At 37.4% G+C, this 23077-nt stretch overlaps 1 protein-coding gene across 3 annotated transcripts in view; it reads left to right on the top strand.

Moving 5' to 3' along the window:
- The window catches only part of KDM4C (lysine demethylase 4C), a 264479-nt gene that overhangs the window by 230028 nt on the left and 11374 nt on the right, over positions 1–23077 (top strand). For all 3 annotated transcript variants that reach the window (XM_005522679.3, XM_014252351.2, XM_014252350.2), the window contains 2 exons: positions 1093–1278; positions 7700–7870. In XM_005522679.3, the coding sequence (XP_005522736.2) occupies positions 1093–1278; positions 7700–7870 (357 nt within the window). The remainder of the gene's footprint in view (positions 1–1092; positions 1279–7699; positions 7871–23077) is intronic.

Here is a 23077-nt window from a genome sequence, read left to right as displayed (position 1 = left end):
TTTAATAGCCATGATAAGAGCTGTCAGAGGATAATTCTCATATGTGATATAAAACAGCTGTCCACAGAAGTTACTGAAGTAATTATTCTATCTAGTGTGCTTGTTAATGCCTTATTAGTGGCAAGGTTCAGTTCATGTTGTGTTTGTCTTTTTTAGTATATTAGAACTTATTCCCCAGACATAGTTAACCTAGCTTATAACACTTTGTTCTCTTTTCCTATTGGCTCATTACTTGTGTCACTTAAAATATAGTGACATTATTTTGATGTGGTCTTCATTTTGGCAAAAGGGAAAAAAACCAGTGTGCCTTGATACCACTAAGGCTGTTAACATGACATTGAGTATATGACATGAGGAAATACAACCTACTGTATTGACATTATATTAAATACTCAACCAATGAAAACCAGGCTAAAAAAAAAAAAATTGTCTTAGGAACAGCCTTCAGCTGTCGAACTATGCAAAGGCTTGAAATAAAGATAATGTCTCTAACTTAGAGGAGATTTTTCCACTGTAACAAGCTGTCTGAGGATGTTGTAGAAAATGTTTCCTGAATGTGTTAGATTAGCCATTTCACAAAGTCTGTCTACATATATATCTAGTCCAGCTTCATAGCAGGGAACTAAATTAAATGATGTATGAAGTCCTATTTAGCCTGACATTTCAGTTGGGCCTATTCTCTTTAATTTTGAGTCTTGCTGTTGTTTCTTGTCAAATCATGTAGATGGTTTTTGATGTACCAATTTTAGAAGAGTAGGTTAATTTTCAGAGTATGGAATTTAAAATTAAACTTTAAGATATCTATCTATCTATCTATCTATCTATCTATCTATCTATCTATCTAGTGTTTTCTTGCTATAGCATTGGAACAGATTGTCTTCACAATTTATCTGAAAAGGCAAAAATGCTATGTATTAATTATATTACTTAGTTGCCTTGTAATTCATAAATGCTGTTCTTTTTGCTGTGCATACTGTAAGATGAAAAATGTAATAATTGGATCACAAGTAACTTTTCTGTCTTTGAGTTACTTGCAGGAACCATTTAAGTTGGAGTAATACAGAAAATATTCTGTTTATTTCGTTCCTACAGAAATGTATCTTCTGCAGGCAGAGAGTTAATAAAATCTCTGGTGCCTGCATTCAGTGTTCATATGGACGCTGCCCAGCATCCTTCCATGTTACCTGTGCCCATGCTGCAGGAGTACTGATGGAACCTGATGACTGGCCATATGTTGTCTACATCACATGTTTTAGGCACAAGATCAACCAAAATGTGGTAAGGAATATGTTTTCTTATTTGTTAAAAAAATGGAGTTGCAGAATTAAAGTATGTAAAGAGAAAATGGAAGAAAGGATCCACTCTATGTATTATCATAGTTCCGTCTATCATATTTTTATGTATAGCACTCTTTTATAGCTTGAAAGTTTTTCCTTATGCTGTTACCTGGGAGAAGTGATACCTGATATGCCTAACACATTTTTTAATTTAAAGTCCTTGTTGAGTATATTGTTTTGACAGCCAGAACAAATCTCTGAGTTCTCTGTTTTGTTAACCTGAAGTGTATTATAAATATCCAGATCACAATTTCCTGCAAATACTCACAGATCATGTGAGGTAATGGATGTGGTGTATATGTAAAATTTTCATTCTGCAGCCAAAGAGTCTCTTGAAAATATCCATTTATAATTATTTTGTCATCTGGCAGAGTAACATTGGCATGCCATGAAAATTCATGTTATGACTGCCTTTTTATTTTTATTCTGTGCTGAGGAGGGCCCTTTAATTTTAGATGAGATACAATTTAGAATTTAATGTCTTTTACTTGAATAAATGGTTACTATCTCAGTTAAGAGAGAACTTTTGCTATTCATCTTGGGCTTTTAAAGCTGTATTTTGTTTCCTAGCAAACCAGAAGGACTTAACATAGTCTTATTAAGGAAAGAGCTTTCCTAGTCAGTCAAGTTGCAATTTTTTTTTCTCCTTTATGCATTAAGAATTAAAGACATAAATCCAGGTAATGTCTGTATCATATATGTTGTTCTTTTAAGAGCTTGTCAATGAATCCTTGGTCTTAATGACAAGACTTATCAAGAGTGCTGAAGAGTAGGATTTTCTTCCAAGTGTACTAAATTATAATGCTTCCCAACTAATCAGTTCTGAGTGTTCAATCTGCAGGTGATTTTTAAAAAGGGAGACATATTGTTTATCCCTGTTTAAAATTTCCATAGAGTTGTTAAGGTTTAAAATATTTTTGTTTTCCAAAAATGAATGAACACATTAAACCAGCATACTTTATGTGGTTTTGATTTCTTCATACCTTTTCCAAGAAAATGAATTTAGTTTGAAAAACAAACAAACTTAAACTTCTGTCGGTACAAGCAACTTAAGATATTCTCCTTGGGGTTTTTTGAAAGCATTGGTTGAAAATTAATGGATTAAATTCATGGCCAGTAAGAATAGGGCAAACATTTCCCAAATGTTTTCTAGTATCTTTTTGCGACAAGTCTTTATAATCTAGGTAGTGGGATTTGCCTCAGTCCCATAAATTCCCTGCTTTCTTAGTGATTTTCTTGACCTATATTAAGTAGTAGAGAAGAAAGGAAACCCCATCAACATCAAAAAGCCAGGATTTTGTGTGGCTACTGTTTAAGAGATTGTGTTAATGACATGGAAAGTGTCATGGAACGAGACTATTACATCCTTTCCTGAAACTCAGCACTAACTTTTTTGAAAAGATTCACTGTTATGACCTTTTTTTTCCCCTCCATGGCTCAGCCAAAAGTTAGGTTTGCAGAAGAGAGATTAAAGTTATGCTTTTGGTGTTTTCAATTGGGCCAAAATTTGGAAAGAATAGATATTTTGTTAAAGAATGTTTCTGTGTAAAAGTATTAGCTTACTCTTGAGACAAAGGAGATTACCATATGTTTTTAAATGCTTGGTTTTATACTCTGTCTTTTGGATAATTAATCTAATCACATCTTTAAGCCTTCGGAAGTTTTCTCACCATTGGTTTTCTTGTTATGCTTTTCTTAGCTATTAGCTATTCCTTCATGCAGAAATAACATTGCTCTTCACCATTAGGCATAGCAATGTATCTTACTTCTAATCAACTTTTTTTTTTTTTTGCCTCTTGTTTTAGTTTCCTTGCTTAGAAGCAGAACAGGGAATCATGCAGACTGAAATATTATACTCACTTAGCAAATTTTTACAGGAGTCAAATAGATTATCTTGTCAGTATGAAAAAATTCTCTTCTGGTATGTAGCAGGAAACATTGTTCATAAAGCAAGGACACTATTATTTCTCCTAGTTTCAAGAAAAAAACCTTAAAATTCTTTGATTTTTCATTAATATAGAAATATTGTATATAAATGCCGAGTGACTACCTTTGTACTGACTTGGTGTTTGCTGCTTTCTTCAAGTTTAAAAAAAAAAATCAAAACCAAACAACTCAACAATCAAAGAATGACTTCTGAGCATTAGGAAAAATTGTGACACATACCTATAGTGGTATTTTAATCAATGTAATGTAAATCAATGAGGGCGCTCAACAAAAAATGCCTACCCAAACAGATCACTGTGTATTATTACTATTATTCATGTATCTCTTAACGCCAGTCAAGAGCCTATTGTAGTGATGAAGTACAATGTGCATCCAACTTACTTATGCCTGTGGACTCGAGAAGAATTTTTCAACATACTTTTATAAATCTTTTTCACTGGGGATCAGGTTCTGTATTGTCTTCGGTATTTTAGAGTGCCTTTTTGATGTCAGTCATTGAAAACTCTGGCGGGGTCTTCTGAAGAAAAATCATCAAAGAGAAAATCAAAAGGGAAAGCAATAATCCTTTAATTCATCTGGTGCTGCCAAATGAAGTAAATACAGAAATACTATGAACTGGAGTTTTTAAATGTTGATACAACTTTTCAAAAATACGTTTCCATGTTCATGGACTCAAAACTAAGCCTCTGAAGGTATAGCTTTAGAAATAACACAAGAATTTTCTAGCAGAACAATTTTTCTATATGGGTTCTATTTTGGGTTATTGCTGTCATTGCATATGTTATTTTTTATGTAAATTGGACTGCCAATATGCAAGGAAGGCTCTGTGATTTGCTACTTACATGTTGTGGTTTGGGGTTTTTTTTCCCTTTTTTCTCCTTGACTGTGCTTGTCTCTGGGCATGAAACATACCTCTCACACATCTTTGTCATCAAAACTACAAGAACACATGGAAGTACAGTTGAGAATAGATGCTGCAGATGGATTTGTTTTGATTAAAAGAACTCATTCACACAAAAAACTGAGGAAAAGGAGTTGTATGCAACTATTGTAACAGAAAAAACCCAGCCCCAAAAGATCCATATAAGCCCGGTGGATCAGAGAAAGCCAGCTGGAGACAAACCTATACTCACAGCTGTTTCCTTTGAAAATTGAGATTAGAAGGGGCTATCTAGACAGCCCCAGTAACATTTGAAAGAATAACGATCTTTTTGGAGCTACTTCAAATTACCTTCTACTTTTATCAGCCTGTTCTGAAACACTAGCACACAAGGGAATGAAGGGATGCTGTCCAATGGAAGCTGTAGATCCTTTTTCTGTTGAATAGCTTAATGATAGAGTGTCATTGTTTGCCACTGTCTGCTAACTACTGCCAGCCCCCAAACATCTCAGAAAGATTAAGATACGCTTTCAGAAGGAGGTGTTATTCAAAAATCATGAGCTGAATTATTTTAGAAACATCATGTATGATATGCTGAAATCTGAATTCAAAAGAGTAAACAGGAACATGAGATTTAAGCTCTTGTATGGAATAAGTCTCAGATCTTTTAGGATCCCCTATTAAAAATTGTAGCTTGAGAAACTTTCTGGATATTTAGATATATATCAGATACCTACTTCATGATAGATATGAATTATGAACTCATATCCACGTAGTTTATGTATTTAAGGTTTTTGCTTTCTGCCATACAGAAAATGAAGGAGAAAGTAATTTTTGCTTTTATCTTTTTGAAGTTTGCATACAGATATGGTGATTTTCTTTCTTTCTATTTGGTTGGTTTCTGTATTTCTGCCACTATCTTAAGTTTATTCTTGGCTTTGGTACCATTAAAGAAAATCATGCTATTTAAACTACTGCTTTCTCAATAATCTGGTAACTAGCACAGCTGTTTCTTAATCTGATAGACTCCCTTACATAACAGCTGTTATTTCTGGTCAAAAATGACATCAATAAATTCTTAACATCAATAAAGTCTTAAGATTTTCTGTCAGGAAATGTTTTCTGGGACATGCAATCGGTTACAGAGTGTACTTGTGAGTATGTTTTTCTGAGAAATAAATTAGGAATCCTATGAAGATAACCTCCTAAGATAAACCTCCTTGAGCTAGAATGCATTTCTGTGTTTTATTACTTTTTCTAATGAGAAATGGCACTCCTTCTCTGAAAATGTTATCATTAAATGAATCTGTAATGTCTCTTAAAATATTATAATTTGCCCTCCATCTTCTCTGAAGAGTTACATCTTCTTTTAAAGAAGAGTTAGACCTTTTAATAGTGCAATATCTCCTTGGGTTTCTGTAGTATACATTATATGCTATATACTATACTATAGCATATATGTATATGTATGTATATATATGTGTGTCTGTGTGTATGTGTTTACATATAGTGTATATGTATACACACATATATGCATAGTATATATATGTATGCTATGTATATACTATACATACACACATAGTATAATTTCTACTATCTCATAGAAATAAATCGATTAGTTTACATCTGATCCACCTCTGCCTCCACCAAAAGCTGGATAAAATAAAAAAACGGATAAATTAACATGTATTTTTACATATGTTTCAAGATCAGATAAAACATGCTTATGGACATTTTATTGCTCCTATGATAATATCAGTCAATTGTATTTATGTAGTTAATTTTTATACTTAGTCTACCTATAGATAGTTAAAATTAAGAAGAAACGATTTTTTTATACATTTAATGGTTAAATAATTTGTGATTGTGCTCAGAATGTTATTTCTAGATATACTTTGAAAGGCTTTAGGAATATCATTGAGTTTTACTGTCTGAGGTGCCCTCAACTAAATCCCACAAATGTCTGTGACAGGCAGAGCTCTGACACACAGAGATTTAGTGCACTGCCTATAAAAATGGCACAGAATATTTGTACTTGGTATGCCCTTAGTTTTCAGGAGCAGAGAGGTTTTAAAATTATAACTCCCATAAATAGGTCCAGGAAAGAAGCCCAATAGTGACAAGAAGTCAGCTCAAAAACAGAAGTCTTCACATTTATGGTGGGTTCTTACGCCAGAGCATTCACTTTACTGCTGGTATTTGAAATCTAACTAAAAGAACTGATGCTCTTCTTTATTCTCTTCAGTTCTACTGATAAAAATCCTACAGCCGTATGATTTACCAGATTTTCATAAGACAGTTTTAAGAGTATTATATTGACTGAAGAATTTACTGCCTTTGAAAGTTTCAAAAGAAATGCTAGGAAATTTGATAATTACTTTAGTGTGGATTGTGTATTAAAATATTCTTGCACAGTTTATATAAACATTTCTAATAAAAAATATTTAATCCTTAGATATTCCAGTGCACATGCATCTTACATAACTAGAAATGTTCAACTGTTCAGGTATAGCCAAACTCACAACAGCTTCCCTTTACATAAAAACAACAGACCTTTGTGAGATACTGAACAGTCAAGCTCATAAGAAAGAGGTGCCTTCTGTGTGTGGATGAGAAGATATGGAGTTTATATTTCCTGGTGGAGAAAGTTGCTTTTAAAGTGGAAGGTTCATGGGTATACAGGTATCTCAGCTGTGAGCTGAGATGTAACATCTGACTGCATGGTGTGAGCTTCTTAGTGATGCCTTCCTACAAGGTTCCATTGTTTTATGTTTGTAGAATCCATCAAGTAGTTATTGATGTAGAAATTTTGCATAGTTTAACAACCCAGTCTAGCTAGTCTTCTGATTGATATATTTAGCACTGGAGGGTTAGAAATGGAAAGTGAAAAAAAAAATACTGTTGCTGATATACTATGCAAGTAACTGATGAAGAGTGATCAGTGCTGTTTAAAGCTTTAAAGCAAAAGTTCTGCACAATTCAGTGCTGCTTGAAGCTTTAAAGCAAAAGTTCTGCACAATGTAGGTTAAAAAGTTCCTCAGATAGAGTGTTGTAGACAGCTCTTGGAAGAGCTTGGTATGCATTTAATTATTGCATCTCACTGAGCAAAATTTCATTCTATTACACAGAATCATACAGAAATCCAGTACTTCAAAATCTCATAATTTAAAAAAAATCACAACCATACTTTTGGTCCATTGCATCTTATATCTTCAGGAAAATTCGACAAATTACTCTACAAACAAAATTACAGATTTTTCTAATTATATATTATTGATGTGATGCAGAATAGTTTTAAAGCATCAGTTGTAGAAATATGCATTGATTCTTCAGGTGTCATTTGTTTTCCCACAAAGTGGAGAAATTTTGTATGTAAAAGAAATTATGTTAACATGATTGAATTAATTTAATTTGAAATTTTTATATTGAATGGCGAGCTGTTACCAACCCTGTTTTTATACACTGATATATTTTTATGAGTAAGCTGGTATTTAAAATTTATTTTTTCTTTCAAATTCTTCTTTTTTCTTTTAAGAGAGCTAAAGTATGTGGGAAAGCCATTACAGTTGGGCAGACAGTCATCACGAAACATAGAAATACACGATACTATAGTTGCAGAGTCATAGGAGTGACATCTCAGCTTTTCTATGAAGTCATGTTTGATGATGGCTCCTTCAGTTTGGATACTTTTCCTGAAGACATTGTAGTAAGTACTTTCTCCGAATAATTCTGGTTTGTTTTCTTGATTTTTGGTTTTTTGGGGGGGTTTTGTGGAATTTGGTTTGTTTTCTTTTTTTTAAATTAGAGAATTGGAACCTCTTGAACTACTTATGATCTTGAGGAAATAACATCTTAATGTTCAGTTCATGTTTGTTGCTTTAACTACTGAGAATTGTTATTTTCTAATGGGTTTCCAAATGTTGGTTGTTCTAATTAGTCTTTGTCATTTGACCAAATTAATCAAGAGTAATCTTAGAAAATCTTTTATTAAATAAGAAATATGTATTTAATAAAGGATATGAAAGAGGGAATTCCATATGTCCTTCTCTGTCACTTTGAGGTAACTTGTAAAAATTCCTTGGAAAATAGAAAACTTCTGCTGTAATTGAGGAATGGCTCTCAAGAATCTGTTCTAACAACTTATTTATTCTCCCTGATATTTAGTTTGTGAGATAACATTATTAACGATAAAAATCATCCAGGAAAATATATTAGTTTATCTATATATAGTGTAGTTTATTACATTTTCAAAAAGCAACTGATATTTTTATTTCCCTTATGCACTTAAATAAACTACCATGGTTCTATAACTTAAAGACCACATTGTGCACTTGGCACATATGAGCAAGATTTGCAATTCAAGAAAGATTTTGTTTCCCTCTACATTTGCAATTGTCTTCATTTTGGAAGACATATGTCTGCTAGGGAGGGCAGGAGCCTCCCTTGGAATGAAGATGTAGATCCCCTCTCTCTGAATTATTATAATTCTGAAATCAAGGGGCTCTCAGGCAGAGATCTGGGGATAGGAATAACAGTTCTTTATTAGTATAACCAGGCACACAAACAACAATAACTACAGCATTAACAACAAAACAGAACCAGGGACCCCGTGACAGCTTTCCCGGCTGAGGCAGGAAGGGATGGAGGAGAGGCTTTGCTTCACAAACCCCCTCGGGTGGGCAGTCCCAGTGCTCCTGCAAGGCTCTGAGGAACACTCAGCTGGAACAGCAGGGATGAGCTGAGATCCTGGGCCGGTGGGTGAGGTGGATCAGCAGCTCTGAGGCGGTGCCTGGCACTGCCACACGTCCCGGCAGGGCAGAGGGTGTGAGGCCACCAACGAAGAGGGAAGAAGGAGAAGAAGCAGCAGCTCTGTGTGGGTGATGGCAAATTCCCTTTTCCCAGCTGCAACAGCTCCAGCAAAGTGTCCCTCCCTGAAGCTGAAGAAGCCCGCCGAACTGTCCCCGCCCTCCCCTTTTCCTGCCCCCCTTCACCCCTGGGCCCAGCCGAACACTTTGTGTTTCTCAAGTACCCACCAAGTACCCGCCGTCAGGTGCCAGAGAATACTGGCTTTGCAGCTCAAAGGATACTACTCCTAGGAGCGCTCCGCATTTTTCTCCTGTGAAAAACTGAGCTCTTCTGCTTTTTGCAGACCTAATATTTTCCTGAAAGTAGCATTAACTAACAGATGTATCAGTGGAAAAGATACTGTTGTTCTTAGAAGTTTCTTAGTTATTGAAAAGTCTGGCATCTTTTGAAATTACGGTGTTTGAAAGGATACATTTCAGATCAGTGTTTGGGGACTGAGCTGTTTACCTCCCAGTGGTCTGAATAGAAGTCAGTCAGCAAATCTCTCTTACACATCTTTGAAAATTTATCCTTTAATATGAAACACTGCAACAGTCTCCATTCGTGATCAAAGACATTCTGATTTAGGATCGTCAAGATACTAAGTAAATGTAGCTGTATTGTTATTAGAAACACCTTTGGTAAATGCCTGCATCAAGGATATGGTAGGACAAAGATCAGGAACTGCTTGTCCTAGTGGTGGAGTCTGATCTGGAGCTAAGAATAAATGTAATCAGGTCTGGATATGCCTTAGTGCTTCTCAGATAATGGATGAACAACATATAATTGTTTGATGGAAACACTAAATGAATTCCACGTTCCTTAGAGAAATCTTATTGTGTTTTCATTAGATAATATACCCGCAGCAGTTACTGGAACTGGAAAAAAAAGTGTTTTTTCTTCTTCTCAGGCTAAAACTTACTAATCCATGCAATGTGCGTATCAGCTGTTAGTGCTGCTGGGAGGACTTGTTCATCAAATCTGGTGTGAAAGCAGTGTTGCTGCCTGTTGAAAAACTTATTTTTCTAATCTGTTTTCGCTTTTCAACCAGCTCACAAAGATAGCAGGAGCTTTTTGCTCTTCCAGAATGTGCAGAATCCACTACATAATTTCAGCTCAGCTCACAATAGACCAGAATTCCAATGTTCAGACACAGTGGTTTATTTTTAAGGAGGAAAATAAGGAGCAGGGTAAGTTCAGTGTTGAAGCTTCATGAAACTGTTTACATTCTATAACAACCAAATCAGGGTATACACTATTCTCTTCTTGTATGTATTTCCCTTGGTTTGTATTAGCATTTACTAAATATATGAGGTGGGGAGTTATTAAGTGTGTTAACTATAAACACATATTAAGAGTTTAAAGTTCAACATTATTTATTGCTTGGGTGTTATACCTGATTGCGTAGACTAATCACTCCTCACATACAGGTTTTAACCTATGAATTAGCTATCTGATATGCTAACCAATCCATTTTCCTTCAACCCAGAAGGTGTAAGAGGTGTAAAGAAGTATATGGATACAATCTTTTTATTTTGAAGCAACAGCAGGACAAATTCCTATTGTAATTTATGGGAAAACTACAGCAAGGGAGACAGTACATATCTTAAAGGACGAGAAGTGACAACTTTGGCAGTTAGTTTAATGATGCATGCATATAACTAGGGAGTGCATGTACTGCAGTCCCAAGTAATTGATACCAGCAGACACCATGTAAGTGTGCCACTTGCCCCTTCTTGAAGTATTAAAGCTTCCTAACTTTTCAAACAGCCCCAAGAACAGTACTGTTCTGACTAGTACGCCAGATGTCAGTTCATAGGTTATGCATAATTTTTCAGTTCTTTGGTCTGATCATTTAGAGAGGGTATCCCCCTCAAAAAAAATTGCTTTTTTTGAGTTGTTTTTGTTTTGATACCTAATGGCTGTGGCACTTCTGCATATCTTAGCATTTTGCTAGAAATGGTTACTCTTAGTACATAGCTAGAAGATTTGCTTCTGTATGTATTATGGCTGCCAATATGCCTTATATACTATATATAGGATTTGGATGAAGTTATTCCCATGTTACCTTATTAAAATCACAGAAGAACAGGGAGGCTTTGCAGTATGCATGTTTGGGGGGAGATAGATACCACCACATTATATTGATTGCAGGGAAGAAAATGTAATTGCAGAGTGAAGCATGCTTTGAGTCTGTCAAGAGGTCTGATTATAGAAGAGCTGAGCACACATCTCCTGAAATAGTAAACATCCTTCCAGCCACTTGCTCCATTAAGTGCCCTGGTCCTTCAGTGATGAATTTACAGATATTTCTTTGATGTCATGGATTCACCTTGTGTTATCAAAAAACCTAGGTGAACAAAAATGAGTGTAATTTATGCCATGACACAACCACACTGTGTTTTAGTTTACTTATAAGTGTGTAAATGTTGGTGTTATCCATTGAGAAGGTAAAGTTGGTCTGTGGGTAGGTATGTTCACAACCCAAAATGAACTTTAATTATTAGAATCCATAAATGAAATAACATTGTTTTAACATGGTAGCTTGTGGAGTGCTGCTGTAATTATTCCGTCAGAGCATCTTAAGTGTTGATGAAATGTGTTTGGAAGAACATTCAGATTACAGCTGTCAAAAGAAGGAATGGGAAATTAATCTTTACAGAATCATATAGGTGAGAAAAGAACTTCAAAGTCATTGAGTTCAACCATTAACCTAATACTGCTGAGGCTATCACTAAACCATGCCCATAAGTGTCTGAGCCTCCTTTTCTCCAGGCTAAACATCCCCAGCTCCCTCAGCCACTCCTTGCAGGACTTGTGCTCCAGACCCTTCACCAGGTCCATTGCCCTTCTCTGGTCTCCCTCCAGCACCTCAATGACCTTCTTGGAGTGAGGGGCCCAAAACTGAACACACAATTCAAGGTGCTGCCTCACCGGTGCTGAGTACAGGGGAACAATCCCTGCCCTGCTCCTGCTGGCCACACTATTGCTGGTACAGGCCTGGATGACATTGGCCTACAAACCTGGAATGCTGACTGGCGCTGTTGTGACCCACAGGCAGGACCCAGCGCTTGCCATGGTTGATACTCACACCACTGGCCTTGGCTCATGATCCAGCCTGTCCACATCTTTCTGCAGAGACTTTCCACCCTCCAACAGATCAACACTCCCACCCAGCTCAGTGTTATCTCTAAAATGACTGACTGTTCATTTGATCCTGTTGTCCAGATCATCAGTGAAATTACTCAACAGAACTGTCTCCAGTACTGAGCCCTGGGGAATGACCAGGGCTGGTCATTGCATCTGGATGTAATTACATTCACTACCACTCTGAGCCCAGTCTTGCAGAAGATTTTTTACCCAGTGAACAGTGTGTCTGTCTAAACCATGGAAACCCCAGTTTCTCCAGGGGAATATTGTGTAAAATGCCATCAAAGGCTTTATGAAAGTCCAGACAGACAACATATACAACCTTTTCCTTATCCACTAAGTCATCTTGTCACAGAAGGAGATCCTGTTGGTCAAGCAGCACCTGCTTTTCACAAACCCCTGCTGGCTGGGCCTCGTCATTTCATTGTACTGCACATGTGGTTTGATGACACTTGGGATGATCTGCTCCATGACTTTCCTTGGCACTGAGAGAAAGTGCCTCTTTCCCTGGCACTCAGTCTGACAGGCCCGTAGTTCCCTGAGTTCACATTTTGACCCACCTTGAAGATGGGTGTAACATTTGTCAGCTTCCATTCGACTGGGACCTCCCAAGTTAGCCTGAACTGCTGGTAAATGAGGCAATGTGGCTCAGCAAGCTCTTCCACCAGGTCCCTGAGTGGAGGGATTTCACCCAGTCCCATTGTGAGTGTCTAATTGGTGTTGCAGGTTTCTGACCATTTCCTCTTGGATTGTGGGGGTTTGATTCTTCTCCCTATCTATCTTCCAGCTCAAGGGACTGGTTCTCACAGAACAACTGGTTTTAAAGACTGAGGTGAAGGAAGCAGTTAAGTACCTCAGCCTTTTCCTCATGCTTTGTCCACAGCATGTCCACTATGTTTCCCCACAGAATCCCATTAAGGATGGAGGATCTTTTTAGCTTTACTTTACTTTTTGGCTTTAGCTCTACTTTCGGTGTGAATGTTTACCAAAATATTTTTCATTGTCTTTTATGGCAGTAGACAGATTACATTCTAGCTGTGCTTTGGCCCTTCTGATTTTCTCTCTGCATAACCTCATAACATCCTTGTAGTTCTCCTGAGCTGGCTGCCTCTTCTTGTTAAAGTGATAAATTCTCCTTTCTTTCCTGAGCTCCAGTTGGATCTCTCTGTTCAGAGATAATTTCAGTTCATTTTTGCATGTGTCATGTTGCTTTGTCTGACATTTTCCTTGATTTTTTTTTTTTGTCTATCAGTTTTTTGTAAGTGGATGCCACCTTATGTTGAGGAAAAATTCAAGCATGAAGAAAGCTCCACCAAGCAGTGAAATTCTAACATATCAACAGTGATGCCTGAATCCTTAATAGAATTTTGTTGATAATTATTGCAAGTACCTTCCTTCAGCAGCACCCAAGAAAATCTTCAGAAGAGAAAATGAGGAGATTAAAGTCCGTCTTTCTGTGTCTGTCAATACTTTAAATTTGCCACTGTCAGGAGAGGGAGGAACAGGGCTCTTGAGAACTCTGACAACCAAAGTACTTCACTGAAATTATTACAAAGGCTACAGTTTCTTACTGTGTGCACCCAGATTTCACAGCACCTAAAATTGTTACCCCCTGTTTTCTTTGTTAAAATAAGAAAGGACAGGGAAAAAAAGCAGATTTTAGTTACTAGTATTTGAAAAACAACCACCTGTCAATGTGACAGCAATGTAGTTTAAGAATCTGTTAATGAAATAAACCCCTAACAATAACGCACAACATTTTTCAGTGAGGGACTTCTTTGCAATCCTCTGCTATCCCAGACAACTCATATCCTCTCTTCGCATCCTACAAAATTATGAAATGAAAGTTTTGACATCCCATGACCCACACTCTGTTGTATATGCAACCTACTGTATACACAAATACTCTATACCCTGTGTGTGTAAAGCTGCCAATTTTATCTGCTTTGATGATCATGGACTTAGTGAGGTTTTGCATGATCCTTCCTGGCCTCTATATTTGGCAGGGGTTTGAAACTGTGAAGGCATTTATAACCTTAGTAATTACCTGAGACAAGGGGAACTAATTGGGGTAATTTACAGGTGAGGGAGTTAGGGTGAATACAGATTGTTCCAAGACAATCAGGTATTATTAGACAAATAAGAGACAGAACAGATTTACTTCATCCTCCTTTGAGATGCAGAACAAATGGGATTTAGCTGGACAGTTTTTCAAAGATTAATTCCTCCAGGCCAGCAAAAGGGAATATTAGTAGAAACTATAATGTGCTCTTATTTTGGTGGGATTTTGCGTGTGCAGATTAGAAAAGGTAGCTCACTTTTGAGAGCTGTGAGTGTCAGTGCTCAGGATGCAGTTTCAAGAACAAAATCTTACTTGATTTTAGCAACTTCTCAGTAATGACTTTGTCCATGACTACTGACTTCCACTGGTGCAGGATGTGTGTGTCTGCAGATGTGATACTCAGTCAGCTTCTCAGTATCTGTTATGTTCATAAATTTGCCTGTGCTTTTGAAAAACCATACTTCTTGTACAGTACACATTTGGAAGTATTGGGCTAGCATGTAAATCTTGAGAGTCCATTTTATGTCCACCTGTATCTAAAAAAACAGTTTTGATTCTAGCCCTAGTAATATGGGCTGTGTTCTTTTAACAATCTGTCTTACAAAGAAGACATATGCTACTTTTCTTGTATCAACCTTATTTGGCATTATAAATTACTAAACTCCTGACTAGTTTCCAGCATTTTTTTTCCAGTGATTTCTCTTCTGTATGCCTTTCTCTCTTTATGTCTTCTGACAACTCTTTTCTACTTGTCTACTTGTTCAAATCAAAATTTTGAATAGTAGTGTTTGCTGACTCTTTGTGAAAGATCCATTAGACTGCCGGCATACAATAATTGCTTATTGTTCAAGTTTTATTATAATGGCATGTAAATCTGTAAAAATTGGTAAGGAAATTAGAATGATTTAATTTGCACATTTTCTGGGCAATCTATAGATTTTGGGTGCACTCCAGTATCATCATCACCAGCAGTTTCTAAGACTGTGTTACAGGAATGTAATGCATTTCTGAAGGCAACAAGAGGCTAGATTGTATTTGGTATAAACTTAGTCAAAAGTTCTGAGAATTGTTTCTGTGGGAAAAGAGATATAATGAATCACAATAGTTTTAGCAACTTTCTAAAAGATTTATTAACTGTGACATTGAGTCTGTAAGTTGAATAATGTGCAATTAATGTTGGGCTGGTACAATTGTTTTTTGCAGCATTACAAAATTGCTATGTAATCAAACTTACTACTCAGCATATTGTATGATGTCATCAAGTAATTCTGAAAACTTATGGAAAGCAAATTTGAGAGCTGTGTGACATGTCTCAGAAAACTTAGGTTTCTTCTGGCTTGATGGATGTATAGAGATTGTGTAGGATTTTGCATTCTTGCTTTCTATCTGTGAAATACTTCAATAATTTAAATATTTATGTATGTTATGAAGAATTTACTTTGAGCTTGTGAACAGGGAAAATTAATTTTAACATACTTTTGTAGTTGTGAACTTTTCCACTAGATTTACAAGTCCTTATATGCAGAATGCTATGGTTTTTACATGTGAATAATTGTTTGCATCTTTTGAATACTAATACAAATTAACTCCTGTTTCTAAAACTATGCTCTTACTGAGTTAAAACCAAGCTATTTCAAAACCAAAGACTAAGTTAGAAGGCTGCAGGTTGAAGGGTTTTATTTCATTGTTTAACTCATGAAGCTACAAAGCATCAGCAGATGTAATAGTCTTATTTTAATCTAAAACTTGTACAGTAGTATAACTCTTGATTTAAGTGAGTCACTTTCACTTTACTTCATTATGGAGAACGTGAATAACTTTGCTTTTGCTCTTGCTTTTTGTTTCCTAGATCAGCAGAAAGGCAGGCAACTTAGTAGAAAAGCATAAAAGATGAATATTGAACAGATTGTAAGCAAATTAAAGCCTCAAATATAAGTATTATCTTTATACCATTTCCTTGTAGAATAGCCTTTCCACTTTATGATGAAATGCTTTATGGATCCTTAACAATAATGATATTAGATGTGTTGAAGGTAATGCCTCATAGCTCAGCAGGAGAAACAAAATGGAAGATAAATCATTACTTTGCAGTTCATGATAAGATGGCTGACTTGGAAGTCAGGCAAGTGAGAGACAGAAATACATTACAATGTTTCTTGTGTTTGCAAAAACAATGTGTGTCCTTGTCCAGGACCACAATGAGTACAGCTGCAATGAGCCTATGGAGCATAGTTAAATCCCTAGAATTTGCACAGGAATCTTTAAGATGAGGTGGGGCTACTGGGATTGGGATAGGAGCATTATTTCACCTCCCACCTCTTTTCTGAGGTAATCTAGGAATTGTAGGACTTTTTCATCTGTTATTTTACAATACTGTTGTGCAGAAGAAGATTATTTCCAGATTTATGGGCAGTCAGTGGAGGAAGTGTTAGAATACTTGCATTTTCCTTCATGTGTGTATTGCATCCTAAGGAAGGGGCAGGAGCAGCACATGAGCTTGTCTTTGTACTCACCTGACTTACAGGGAGTCAGTATACAGGTGGGCAGGATGCAAGGTGCTAGGGTAGCATTCAGTCTCATCTGACTTTAATGTAAGTGTAAGATAGGATTTTCTGCACTACAGAAACCTTGTTCCTCATATCAAATTAGACATCCAGGTGTCCTTGGCAACTTCAACTTTCTACTGCTGACACTCAGTGTTGTCCCATAAAAGTATATTGTACCCTTCAGTGTCCTCTCTACTGTACCTTATTGTGATCCCAGTACTACAGTACCACCCTGGACATCCTAAATCGCATTCTGCAGTGTGGGTTTCAGTTGTTGTCTTCTGGGCAATTTTGTGTCTGTCAATTAGCATTATGCCTGAATTTGCATTGCATTTGCTGAAAGGCAATGCAATGGTTCAAATAGTAACTTTCTAAGCTGAATAGAAAATAAGAAAATTTTAGATTTATATGAGAATGCATGGTTTCCAGTTTTCTTTTGTAAAAGCCTATATTCACTTTGTAGGAGAACTTTCAGTAATAGTTTAAAGACAACATGTTATACATCTATTTAAAGTATTTTTATACTCCTATTCCATGATTCAAGGCTAAATTTGTTGAATTACAGTAAATACTCTGTTAATCTGGTGATTCCACTGAACTTATACCAATTCAAACCCGGAACTGCACTCCTGGGAATCAGGCCTTCTCTTTCAAATGCTAATGCACTGTGTAAATTGCTGTTCCTGTTTAGATAAAAATCTGACTGTGACAAATTAGCTACCACTCTCCTTTTTATTCAAATTGTCGTGGAACATATGAAACCTAATTTTGTGTTTCTAAAAAATTGCATCAACTAGTATATACTGTCACCTTTGGAAAGAAAAACAGTTTGACAATCTGTTGAGATTAGTGGTTGTTTCAGAGAGTTTCCACAATTTGTTTCTCCGCTTGCAGTTTAATAGTGTTGGTAGATATTAATGCAGTGTGGTATTTGCGTGTATGGCCAGCTTTTCTAAATTGGAGGTGTTGGTTATATTGCATTAGTCATGCTCCTTTTATGAAACAATCACCAGTGAGCAGGACGGTGGAAGCGTGATCACTAGCACTTGTGTTGAAAGTTAATATTAGCTGAAGAAATGTAAGCAGAAAAGAAAATTTGGATCAAGTCCTTTTGCAGAATGGCCTTGGAAAGGCCACTTCCTGATGGTATGGCCACCCTTTGCTTGCTTCTGCAAGAAGCAACGAGAAGCTTGCTTCTCCTTCTTGTCATACCATTGTCATTTGGTTTCTCTTGGTACACGGAGCACTATCTCATTATGTGTACCCTAGTAGCAATGAGGTTGGGTAGTAAATTTAACCCAGGTCTTAATTTAAGGAGAAAATTTAAAAGCTGTAGTTCAGCTAGAGTAACCATGAGGACCATCTCTGTGCAAAAGCCAAATGTTTTCATATTTTGAGTCTAGAGACTAGAAACCCACTTGAAATTGTACCAGCAAAAATCAGATGTAGTGTGTTTTGTCTATGTTGTGAGAAGTTATTGTTAAATTTGTGATTAACACAAGAATACTCTTTTGCTTTAAATTTTAGTGAATGTGTTATGAATTTAGTTTACTGTAAAGTGAATATCAGTTTCTCAAATATAAGAGGACAGAAGTGTTTTGGAATTTTGGAGACCATGCATTAATTTAAAGTTATTTTTCAGAAACCATGACATTTCTAGGATAAACGTCAATACAATGGCTTTCTCCATGCAAATTTTTGTTAGATAGACTAACAGTAAGGCCTGAACTATTCTTAGATGTCACCGCACCAGGGTTTTTTCTCAGCCAGGCTGGCTCCTGGCACAGCAACAGGAGGGGGCTGCCCCCAGAGAGACGGGCAGTCCAGGATGCAGCTTGCGGGGAGAAATGTGGGTCAATACACCACACTCTATGGCTTTTGGATGGTAAGATGCACCAAAGATCAGAGTAAAGGACAGAGAGAGATCTTTGGTATGAAGCCTGGAGAGTTTATTCCCTGGGGGGATCAGGGACCTAAACACCAAGAGTAGGGTGAAACAGTAGCTTATAAACAGGGAAGGATCAGTGGGAGGATACAATGCGGCAACCAACCAGGGAATCTTAGGGGAGGGATACAAGGCAGGGTATACATTTCACAAACCAATAGGAGAACATAGGGGGAGGGTACAGATCAAATACCTCAGTGGGGTCCCAGGCATGGGGATTGATGGGGAACCTTCCAGCAAAAAAGGTAGGTGCCAGGTGGGATTGACAGGGAAGGTCCTGGAATAAGGGGTTGGGTTACACTGACAGATAATTGGGAAACTGAGATGTTGGGTTCAAGGGGAGGCTGACACTGAATGTTCTGGAACATGGGGAAGGGTTTTGGGTAAGTGACAATGGGAAGAGGTGGGGATAACCCGGGGCAAACCAACCACAAATAGTCCATAATATTGACAATAACAAAATGCCCTACCACACTTAGATATTTAGGAAATGCAGAGAATGACAGAAAATGAACATTTTCTATTTCTCTGATTGATTTTAATAATATGTATAAATTTATGAACAAACACAGCATGATTTAGAGTAAAAATGATGTGTAGGTACATAGGAAAGTCAAGTTTAGTGCAATTACAGAATCTGAGTTCGTTCTAGTCAGTCTTTTAATATCTGCTTCTCTTTGATCTTTGTAACCTCAGGGCTAGATTATGAGCTTTCAGTCTGCCAGGAAGAGGATTAAAATACTGTGCCATGGCCCCTCTGCAGCAGGGATGGAACAATACAGAAAGAATCTGTTTCACCAGGCACAGTGTGGGGCTGAAGCCAAGCTTCTGCTTGCCTCTGCCTTTTGCCATTCCATGTTGCCTGACTGCCTGGACAAGAGTATACTGGAATTTGGAAGAACTTTATAATACAGAAAGCTGCAGCAGCAGAACGAAATGGATTCTTACACAGTCTTTCTGGAAGACTGCTGTTGAAATACGTTTTCCTAGAGGGTTTTGGTGTCATATGATACAAATAATGAGTGATTTTGAAAGATGAGAAATACATTCAGCTAAAATAATTGTTACAAATACTACTTTTGAGCTAACATTTGCACCAATTTTAAACTCATAGCATCTCAGAAAAAATAATCTCTGTCAGGTTCTATGTATTTTTATTCAAATCCATTACCATTAAGTGAAATAATTTATTGAATTTCTGTTTATCTTATTCTCTTGCTATGCTTACAGTGACATACAGCAAAAAGAAGATTAGAAGTATGTACTAGTTCACAAAACCTGTTGCAAGAGTCACACTTAACCACTTTTAAGCTGTGTTGTTTATGTCAATTATAACATCAGTGGTATTTGACAACAATTTCAATAAATAGTAAGGCATTGTGTACCTTGTTTTGGAAACAAAACAGATCAAGAAGTGAAAGCCAGGAGTGTCAAGGAGATGCAGAAATGTTTGCTAAATGACATTGAAAAAAATACTGTAATTCGAATACAGTTTAAACAAAATATTTTCTTTTGAATATAGTCTAAACCAAATGATTTGAAAAATAACAAAGTTCAGTGCTGTGTCTGCCAGTTAAACTGATAAACAGTGCTATTAGTACTGAGGAAAGTAAAACAGCAGCTCCTGAGGTTGTTCATGGGATTGGGATTGCTCAGTTAAAACACTCCTGAAGAAAGAGGTGCCAGCCTGATTTGTTTTCTGTTTTAGTTAATGCTTGATGACAGTTGACTGCTCCATGTTATGGATTTTGTACAGTCATCCCCCTGGGACATGTGTGGAAGAATGTTAATGATATGGTAGATTTTAAAATGACTTACCTAGTTTCAAAAGGATGAAATGGTTTAGAAAAAGAGGAGGCTAGTCTGCCTATTTAGAAATTTACTTTAAATTTATGCCAGTTGATGAATGTAAACCTCAGGTTTTTAAACAGTGATATAAGTGTTATGGTTTGACATTGTCTGAATGCCAGTGCACCCATGAAAAATCATTCACTCGTTCTCCTCTGCTATAAGTGAGCAGGGGAGGGGGAAAGAACAATTTAAAAAAAAAGAGGGCTCATGAGCTGAGGTAAGGATTGTGAAGAAAATACTTTTAAGAGCGAAACAGGCTCAAATCCTTCAAAGGTATAAAGAAAAAAAAAATATTAACAGAATTAAAAGAGGATAATGAGAACTGAAATAAACATTTAAAACACCTTTCACTTGCCCCCGCCCCAGCCCTTTTTTCCTTCCCACCAACAGTGCAGGGAGACAAACGATGCAATTTTTAGTCTGTTTGTCACTTGTAAGAATCTTTCTTCAGTTCACTTAGGGAGAGGAATATCTTTTGCCATGCCATGGGGTCTCTCCTACAGGAATCAGCTTTCTGTGAACTTTTCCAGCGTGATTTTAATTTTCACATCTAACAGTCTGCCCAGAACCTGCTGCAACGTGAGTGCCTCCCATGAGTTGAAGTCTTCCCACAACTGCTTTTCATGGGCCAATTAGTTATGGGATGCACATTAAGGATGAGCTGTTCTAGTATAAAAGCAAGGGTCCTCTTCCTCTATCTCTGGAAGCAAGGGTTCTCTCTTTCTCTCTGAGTTCGAGTTTCCCACCAGATCACAGCTTTTCAGCATTCACACGCTCCAGTGTGAGCATATTTTTCTCAGGGGTTATGAGTGAATGCTGCATCCCCCCATGCCCTTCATGAATTACAGAGAAACAGTTTATTGTATTATCATCCTCATCATGGCTTGCAGAAGAATCTCAGCTCCAACGCCCAGAGCACCTCTTCTTCCCCCTTCCTCCTTTTCACCAACCTTACTGTCACCATGTTGTTCTCCTTGCTTGTCTTCACCTTTTCCTTTTCTCTGACAGAATGGGTGTCCATAGGTTCGTTTGTTCTCAAGATCTATTAACTGAAAAGTGTTTTATGGAGTTTTGCAGCACGTAAAGGTTTATCCTGACTGGGCTCCAGACTGGGGAATTGCTCACTGGGCTTCTCACTGTTGGTCACATGGTCCCCACCAGTGTTGCGGGAGCTGTGCCAGCTGCTGTGGTGCTGGCATTCAGTGCCTCTCTGCATGCAGGCTGCTGAAAAGGAAAAGCAGCTACCACCGCTTCTGCCCTTCTGTCCGCAGCATGGCTAGCTAAAAGTGTCCAAGCAAGTAAAGTTCATTGCGAGCTGTGCCAACATGGCAGCGCCCATGTGGTGCTGCCCCGGCCACGTGTCCTGGCTGTGTGGTCGCTCACAGACTGGGATGGCAGCGGCTGCTCCTGGCCTCGGCTTCTCCCAGCCTCAGCCTAAGGGGGCTTGCAGCACTGGGATAACCCCTGGTGGCATGTCCCAGCTAGGCCCCACAGGGAAGGGGACCAGAAGCCCCCACCCTGCACCCCTCCAAGGAGAGGGAGAAACAGGAATTGCATGCCTTTTTTCCTTCTTAAATATGTCATCACAGGGGCGTTGCTAACTTCTCTAATTGGGCCAGCCGAAATGTCAATTGTCAGAGTCTTTAGGGATTGGCTCTGCTGGACATGGTAGAAGTTTTGAGGAGCTTCTCTCTCAGAAGCTGCCTCTTTGGCTTCCTCTGCCCCCACTTAAAAGCAAGTTGTGTTATCCTAACACAACAAAAAAAAAAAAATCGTGCTTATTCAGATGAGTTAGTGGTGAATATGAGAAACTTCAAGAGGGAACCACTTGCAGAGAATATTCACATTTAATACTGTATACTGTAAATTTATTTTTCTTCAATGCCTTTCAAGTTGTTGGCCTTATCTTTTCATATATAGGAAAAGAAATAAATCTTTATTGTATTGGGTTGTTTGTACATACGAATTTTTAGGGCTATGTTCAGGGAAATGTCTCAGGAATATTCATTAGCTTTAGAGAAAGTTCTTCAGACTTACTACTTACTGATTGCAAATGTTTTTTACCTTGCAATGTTTTATTGTTTTCTCCTCTAGTAAGCCCACTGTAAGAGCACAGATGTGAGAACTGAGTTTACTAATCTCCCACTCTGATCTGATCAAAATGAATATTGATTTTGTTCATTCTGATAGAAGAAGTTCTACAGAATGCTTATGCAAAAGCATGAGGGAGGCAAAAGCAGCTCTGAAAGCAAGCACACTAGTCTAGGTTATCAATTGCAGGGTCAAGTTGGTGATCTTCATAATTATAACTCAACTATCCTCTCTTGAGTCAGGGTAGAATCACATAATTCAAACCATAAACAACAGACAGGGGATGTGATGGACCCCTGATTTGAATGGATAAGTGTTGGTGATTTTCTATTAGAATTCCGTTGTTTTCTGATGCAGTTTTAAACATTTGTCTACTGTTGGGTTTATACCCCCCCTAAACGATGTCATATAGGCCACATTTTC

Source organism: Pseudopodoces humilis, chromosome 4 (genome assembly GCF_049639895.1).
Source record: "Pseudopodoces humilis isolate 2021_Gansu_Grassland_sample_001 chromosome 4, ASM4963989v1, whole genome shotgun sequence".
Lineage (NCBI taxonomy): Eukaryota > Metazoa > Chordata > Aves > Passeriformes > Paridae > Pseudopodoces > Pseudopodoces humilis.
The sequence above is the reverse complement of the archived record's forward strand: the minus strand, read 5'-3'. Positions and strand labels throughout refer to the sequence as shown.